Source organism: Diaphorina citri, unplaced genomic scaffold (assembly GCF_000475195.1).
Source record: "Diaphorina citri unplaced genomic scaffold, Diaci psyllid genome assembly version 1.1 scaffold3226, whole genome shotgun sequence".
In the NCBI taxonomy this organism is placed as follows: Eukaryota; Metazoa; Arthropoda; class Insecta; order Hemiptera; family Psyllidae; genus Diaphorina; species Diaphorina citri.
This window is the reverse complement of record NW_007380637.1, coordinates 12,501-20,163: the sequence shown is the minus strand read 5'-3', so window position 1 is coordinate 20,163 and position 7,663 is coordinate 12,501. Positions and strand designations below refer to the sequence as shown.

The window sequence follows — 7,663 nt, the reverse complement described above, 5'->3', positions numbered from 1 at the left end:
GATAGTAGAGGAAAGATGCCGTAAACAGAACCCCCGATAAAACTGGGACCAGCTCGATACATAAACAGACTCCCTAAAGTCTCTAGGGAGTCTAGAGCCTAGACAAAACAGGGCCTCACTTACGTAAATAGTTATTTCGCCTCAAGTAGCAATCTTAACATTGGATAGATAGTAGAGGAAAGATGTCGTATTCAGGACCCCCCATAAAACTGGGATACGCTGGATTTATAGACACCCTAAGCATGGGGACAGGGCCTCACTTACGTAAATAGTTATTTCGCCTCAAGTAGCAATCTTAACATTGGATAGATAGTAGAGGAAAGATGTCGTATTCAGAACCCCCCATAAAACTGGGATACGTTGGATTTATAGATACCCTAAGCATGGGGTCCCTCGTAGGTACAATGTTATTTGAATTTCACCTTAAATATCAATCTTAACATCTTGACACCACAGACAGCAGAAGTTCTTGCTCACTTCCTGGTTGATCGGTTCCTGAATGAAACAGAGAAACAGCGAGTGAAAAAACAGATAATAAAAAAGAGAAACAGCGAGTAAAAAAACAGAAGATAAAAAAGCGATGAAACTTGTAATCGTATGTTGCTTGCAAATCATCTTCTTTTTCTTCGCCTTTTCCCGTGTACAGACGGGGTCGGCGTTCCGTCAGCCTTTCAATCAGCAAAGCATGGGGTCCCTCGTACGTACAATGTTATTTGAATTTCACCTTAAATATCAATCTTAACATTAAATAGATAGTAGAGGAAAGATGCCGTATTCAGGACCCCTGGTAAAAACGGGACCACTTGATTTAAAAACATCGTGCATAGTTATATCGCCTTAACATTAAATAGATAGTAGAGGAAAGATGTCGTATTCAGGACCCCCCATAAAACTGGTCAATCAGCACTAACTAGGGTGATTGCTTTGGGCTGACATTTGGTTTTGGCTACAAGTTTTACGAGTGGATGCCCTTCGCACTCAACCTTTGCTATTTCTTTAGCTGAGTTGCTTGCAAACATGTACATATTTTCAAAACTCAGGACTCGCTTCGTTCGTTTCAATTAATAATAATAGACTCTTGAGTGGAAGGTAACCACTAGGCGAGGTTAACGCCGGAGGCGTTCTCTACCACCTTAGAGCTCCATTATTATGTGGCAATGAAAAAGAGAAACAGCGAGTGAAAAAACAGAAGATAAAAAAGAGAAACAGCGAGTGAAAAAACAGAAGATAAAAAAGAGAAACAGTGAAAAAACAAAAGATAAAAAAGAGAAACAGCGAGTGAAAAAACTGAAGATAAAAAAGAGAAACAGCGAGTGAAAAAACAGAAGATAAAAAAGAGAAACAGCGAGTGAAAAAACAGAAGATAAAAAAGAGAAACAGCGAGTGAAAAAACAGAAGATAAAAAAGAGAAACAGCGAGTGAAAAAACAGAAGATAAAAAAGCAATGAAACTTGTAATCGTATGTTTCTTGCAAATCATCTTCTTTTTCTTCGCCTTTTCCCGTGTACAGACGGGGTCGGCGTTTCGTCAGCCTTTCAATCAGCCCTAACTAGGGCGATTGCTTTGGGCTGACATTTGGTTTTGGCTACAAGTTTTACGAGTGGATGCCCTTCGCACTCAACCTTTGCTATTTCTTTAGCTGAGTTGCTTGCAAACATGTACATATTTTCAAAACTCAGGACTCGCTTCGTTCGTTTCAATTAATAAGAATAATAATAATAGACTCTTGAGTGGAAGGTAACCACTCGGCGAGGTTAACGTCGGAGGCGTTCTCTACCACCTAACCCTTAGAGCTCCATTATTATGTAGATGCTTTATGTCGGAACCCCCTGATATAATAGGGGATTAGAAATCCTATGAAACCGGAGAAACGGGAGATTCATCGATGGCGGCTGGAAAAAATACAAAACAAAAATGTGAAAATCGATAGTCTGATTCAAAATGACCGACCAAAAATCATGCACAAATAGATATTGACTCGTTATCTTGATTCAAAATGGCGGCCCAAAAACCATACACAAGTCGATGTTGACTCGTCATCTTGATTCAAAATGGCGGCCCAAAAATCATGCACAAATCGATGTTGACTCGTCATCTTGATTCAAAATGGCGGCCCAAAAATCATGCACAAATCGATGTTGTCATCTTGATTCAAAATGGCGGCCCAAAAATCATACACAAGTCGATGTTGACTTGTCATCTTGATTCAAAATGGCGGCCCAAAAATCATGCACAAATCGATGTTGACTCGTCATCTTGATTCAAAATGGTGGCCGCCCATCATGCACAAATAGATGTTGACCCGTCATCTTGATTCAAAATGGCGACAACCTCAAATATCATGAACGATGTTTTTTGTGGTGAGATCGGCAATGATGTATGGGACAGAAGGTAGGCGAGGAAGAAGGTAGATGAGAAGAGATTGGAAGTCTCAGAAATGAGAATGTTGAGGTGGAGTTACAAGGTTGGACAGGATCAGGAATGAAGTCATAAGGGATAGGATAAAAGTGACGGAAGTGTCGAGGAAGATCCAGGAGAGGAGACTGCAGTGGTATGGGCATGTTGAACGAAGAGGTGAGAGCTACTAAAAGAGTTGCGAGAATGCAAGTGAGGGGGAGAAAAGGGCGAGGGAGACCGAAGAAAAGGCGGAAGGATTGTGTGAATCAAGACCTGAGTGAGAAGAATTTATCAGGACATGGGGTAGATAATAGGGCTGCTTCAAATAAAGGTATTTTATTTTGTGTATACTTATTGTTAACTTACGCTTATTTTATTTTGTGTATACTTATTGTTAACTTACGCTTATTATTTTATTTTGTGTATACTTAATGTTAACTTACGCTTAGTTTATTTAGTGTATACTTATTGTAACCTTACGCTTAGTTTATTTAGTGTATACTTATTGTAACCTTACGCTTAGTTTATTTAGTGTATACTTATTGTAACCTTACGCTTAGTTTATTTAGTGTATACTTATTGTTAACTTACGCTTAGTTTATTTAGTGTATACTTATTGTTAATTTACGCTTAGTTTATTTTGTGTATACTTATTGTTAACTTACGCTTATTTTATTTAGTGTATACTTATTGTAACCTAACACTTAGTTTATTTTGTGTCTTATTGTTAACTTACGCTTATTTTATTTTGTGTGTACTTATTGTTAACTTACGCTTTAGTTTATTTTGTGTGTCCTTATTGTTAACTTACGCTTAGTTTATTTTGTGTATCCTGATTGTTAACTTACGCTTAGTTTATTTTGTGTATACTTATTGTTAACTTACGCTTAGTTTGAACTCTTGCTGGATAATGTGACAGTTGTGGAGATTGACATAGGGGAACACAGGTACCACGAGTTGATGGTTCCAATGTTTGGATGAGTTGACGACAAGACCACCTAACTGTTCAGACACCAAGTCTAACTTATCATACTTCTCACTAGAACTAGGCTCTGTCGCTTTCCATGTCGTGTACTGAAACAATAAATAGAATAAACCATGAGGAGAGAATTAAATAAAAGGACTGTGGGTAATTGGGTATACGGTTAACCTAGTGATAATGAGCTGCCATGCAAAAAGGTCCAAGGTGTGATGCATAGTAATGACCAGTGCCCACCGTTGAAAAAAAAAAATAATAATAAATAAAAAAACTGATATTACTTAGAGTGCAAAACATTTCAACAGATTACTTTTCGACTAGGCTCTGTCGCTTTCCATGTCGTGTACTGAAACAATAAATAGAATAAACCATGAGGAGAGAATTAAATAAAAGGACTGTGGGTATACGGTAACCTTGTGATAATGAGCTGCCATGCAAAAAGGTCCAAGGTGTGATGCATAGTAATGCCCAGTGCCCACCCTTAAAAAAAAAAAAACTGATATTACTTAGAGTGCAAAATATTTCAACAGATTACTTTTCGTTTTCTCCTGTTGACCCAGCATCTAAGTGGGGACTCGCGTGAATAAAAACGGCGCGATGAAAAAATACACTTCGCCAGCCTAGTTAAATTGGAAGGTAGCGCGTCTGCCTTGTAAACGCTAGGTCGCGGTTTTTCGTTTTCTCCTGTTGACCCAGCATCTAAGTGGGACTCGCGTGAATAAAAACGGCGCGATGAAAAAAGACACTTCGCCAGCCTAGTTAAATTGGAAGGTAGCGCGTTTGCCTTGTAAGCGCTAGGTCGCGGTTCGATTCCCGCCTGAGGCGGATTTTATCCTAAACAGATGAGGTTCGTTCTCGGATTTTCGAAACGGGCTGGCTTTCTCTCCTGTCCTGTCTTCCTTCTCTAGTTTTCGGAACGATAAGACCTCAGTCGTTAAATTTCCCTCTATCAAACGTCTCCAAGAGAAAAAACCAAAACTTTTTTTTTCTTCGGAAGACTAGTTTTCTCTTACCTTGGTGAGTTCAATAACAACATCATCCACAGCAATGTTGCTTCCATTCTCAACATCAATAGTGATGGGTATGGTTTGACCAGGTACAAAGCCGGAGAATGGTGCAGACACGGATAACTGTAGGGGACCTGATTGACACCACAGACAGCAGAAGTTCTTGCTCACTTCCTGGTTGATCGGTTCCTGAATGAAAAAGAGAAACAGTTTGACACCACAGACAGCAGAAGTTCTTGCTCACTTCCTGGTTGATCGGTTCCTGAATGAAACAGAGAAACAGCGAGTGAAAAAACAGAAGTTAAAAAAGCAATGAAACTTGTAATCGTATGTTGCTTGCAAATCATCTTCTTTTTTCTTCGCCTTTTCCCGTGTACAGACGGGGGTCGGCGTTTTTCGTCAGCCTTTCAATCAGCCCTAACTAGGGTGATTGCTTTGGGCTGACGTTTGGTTTTGGCTACAAGTTTTACGAGTGGATGCCCTTCACACTCAACCTTTGCTATTTCTTTAGCTGAGTTGCTTGCAAACATGTACATATTTTCAAAACTCAGGACTCGCTTCGTTCGTTTCAATTAATAAGAATAATAATAATAGACTCTTGAGTGGAAGGTAACCACTCGGCGAGGTTAACGTCGGAGGCGTTCTCTACCACCTAACCCTTAGAGCTCCATTATTATGTCAATTCCTCAAATAAATGAGTTTTTTTTTTTTTTTTTTTTAATATTGGAAGAAAAATGAGGAAATTTCGTACAGTAGTTTTGAAGATACAAAGAAATTTGAAATAAAAGGGCTTTCAATAAAAAAATAAAATTCAGAAGAAAAAAAAAATCCCAAATATAGTATTCCACAGACCATTTTTGGTCAACTACAAATAGGTTAAAAATATTAGGGTCTGTGTGTATTTTCATTGAAACTACAATACTTAAAAGAAACGCGATACTGTAGGTAAGTTAAATACAAGAAGATAAAATTCTAAGATACAATATGTTAGAAAGCTTACAGTTCCATAGCGAGGCTTAGTAGTCCGAAAAGAAGAAATTAAATTATTATCAAAATAGTTACAAAATGAGTAATACAAATTTAGGTCGAACTTAGGGGCTTTAGATTGATGATTACAATGCAAATGAAAGTTAAATACATTTGCAGACGCATCCTAAGGAAATTTAAAAAACCCTAAAGGTGGCGTTCCGATCCTAGCTGCCGGGTCGCGCGACCAAGCTGTGCGACCGCTGCCTATGCTTCCTGTGTATTCTTATGAAGTACTTTCCGAACCAAGCTGCCTGGTCGCGCGACACGGCTGCTCTATTTGGGTCGCGCTGCCCAGTCGCTCTGAGAGCAGTGTGGTCGCATGGTCGCGAGGTTTTCATGTGATTTAAAATACTATTTTTGTAATAATTTGTTCGACTGGAAGTTTGTAAAGGAAGTCGTTCGACCCGGCCGCTAGGATCGGAACGCCACCTTTAAGTTTACAGTCTCATGTTAAAAGTGGGTTCTACCAACCTAATTTTCTTAGCCCTCAAGTAACAGTCTGTTAAGGCAAAACAAATTAAAATCAACTCAACACACTGTTAGGTTAATAGGCATTCTAAGGGCTAGAAAGATACTGGTGAAATCCACCCTAACGTGTTTTTCTAAGTACCTACTTAACTTTCAACATAAGACTGTAAACAGTAGATAACTGTACAAGTATACACCCTCAGTTAAAGAAGAATCAATATGCAAATGCAAACGTTACACAGGCACCCGTAGGCCCGTCACACATTAGAAGCGTAGTCGTGCGACTTTTAGGCCCGGTTTCTGACAAGTAGACCGGTTTCTGACAAGTAGACCGGTTTCTGACAAGTAGACTGGTTTCTGACAAGTAGATCATAGTCGCCTGAAAAACCAAATCTATGAAAATGATTGAGGCCAGGGGCCAAAAAGTTAGTCTAAACTCCATTTAACCTCGGATTAAGAAAGTCTGTATTACTATTGTTTTGTACAACGCTTATGGTACCTGAGATCAATCAGCGTGATTTCTCAATTATTTAGCCTTAAGATACCATGTTAAGGCTAAATAATTGAGAAATCTCCGAGAACGAACAGTAGCCCATCAGGATAAAATCCGCCCCGGGCGGGAAGCGAATTCGCGGCCTAGCGCTTACAAGGCAGACGCACTACCAACTAAGCTAACTAGGCTGGCCGATTCCGTTTCATTTTTCTTACAACGAGATACCTATTTTGTTACTTCTCTCTTTTGGAATCTTCTACTACTGTAAACCGACCGAATCCAGTAGGTTCTACATTTTCACCCATTTCCCGAGTTTGAAAATTTGGACCGATCCTCTAATACACTGAAAAAATCATTTGAATTCGTTCCAATCACGCACTACAGTCAATAGGTACTTTAAACACTGTTGTTTCCTTTGTCTGTATTGACTGTAAAGCGTAGTGCGCGATTGGAACGAATTCAAAGGATTTTCTTTCAGTGAACTTTCTCATTACTAGACTAGGTACCCCATACCGAAGGTCACAGAAAGGAAAAACCGAGTCAAAAGCCGGGGATTAGAAATCCTATGAAACCGGAGAAACGGGAGATTCATCGATGGCGGCTGAAAAAAAATACAAAACAAAAATGTGAAAATCGATAGCCTGATTCAAAATGACCGACCAAAAATCATGTACAAATAGATGTTGACTCGTCATCTTGATTCAAAATGGCGGCCCAAAAATCATGCACACATCGATGTTAACTAGTCACCTTGATTCAAAATGGCGGCCCAAAAATCATGCACAAAGCGATGTTGACTCGTCATCTTGATTCAAAATGGCGACAACCTCAAATATCATGAACGATGTTTTTTGTGGTGAGATCGGCAATGATGTATGGGGCAGGTCAAAAGCCGTGAGAAGAGAATGACGCATGCTCACCGCTTTCATTACCTTGCACGGGACGAGGTTGCGCTAAATCGATAGAGGAGGAAAAGCCATGCATTTTTCCTCTCGGGGAAGAGAAGAGTAAATATGCGATAGAGTTGAATTTGAACTCGTAATATCAAGAGAGACATACATGGTACGTTTGTATATCAAGAGAGTCGACATGGTACGTTTGTACGTACCTACTACAGGGAAGAAAAAACGCATCTACCTAGTATTTCGTCATCTTGATTCAAAATGGCGACAACCTCAAATATCATGAACGATGTTTTTTGTGGTGAGATCGGCAATGATGTATGGGACAGAAACGTAGGCGAGGAAGAAGGTAAGATGAGAAGAGATTGGAAGTCTCAGAAATGAGAAT

At 39.4% G+C, this 7,663-nt stretch overlaps 2 protein-coding genes and 1 long non-coding RNA gene across 3 annotated transcripts in view; all 3 read right to left on the bottom strand.

Annotated features, from left to right (window-relative positions):
• Positions 1-275: 275 nt before the first annotated feature.
• LOC113471898 lies at positions 276-890 on the bottom strand. The gene is made up of 2 exons (XR_003394424.1): positions 725-890; positions 276-422 (listed from the first exon to the last, which is right to left on the bottom strand). It is a non-coding gene; the product is annotated as an uncharacterized LOC113471898 (long non-coding RNA).
• Positions 891-2,280: 1,390 nt separating this feature from the next.
• Positions 2,281-7,663, bottom strand: part of LOC103520106 — a 9,039-nt gene continuing 3,656 nt past the window's right edge. Inside the window, exons 4-8 of the mRNA XM_026831356.1 lie at positions 6,946-6,974; positions 6,119-6,259; positions 4,390-4,572; positions 3,283-3,471; positions 2,281-2,430 (exon numbers count right to left, since the gene is read on the bottom strand). Of these exons, the coding sequence (XP_026687157.1) occupies positions 2,281-2,430; positions 3,283-3,471; positions 4,390-4,572; positions 6,119-6,259; positions 6,946-6,974 (692 nt within the window). The remainder of the gene's footprint in view (positions 2,431-3,282; positions 3,472-4,389; positions 4,573-6,118; positions 6,260-6,945; positions 6,975-7,663) is intronic.
• Positions 6,921-7,663, bottom strand: part of LOC103520103 (protein enabled homolog) — a 1,537-nt gene continuing 794 nt past the window's right edge. The window contains exon 2 of the mRNA XM_008485202.3: positions 6,921-6,974. Coding sequence (XP_008483424.1) covers positions 6,937-6,974 — 38 coding nt within the window. The 3' untranslated portion in view covers positions 6,921-6,936. The remainder of the gene's footprint in view (positions 6,975-7,663) is intronic.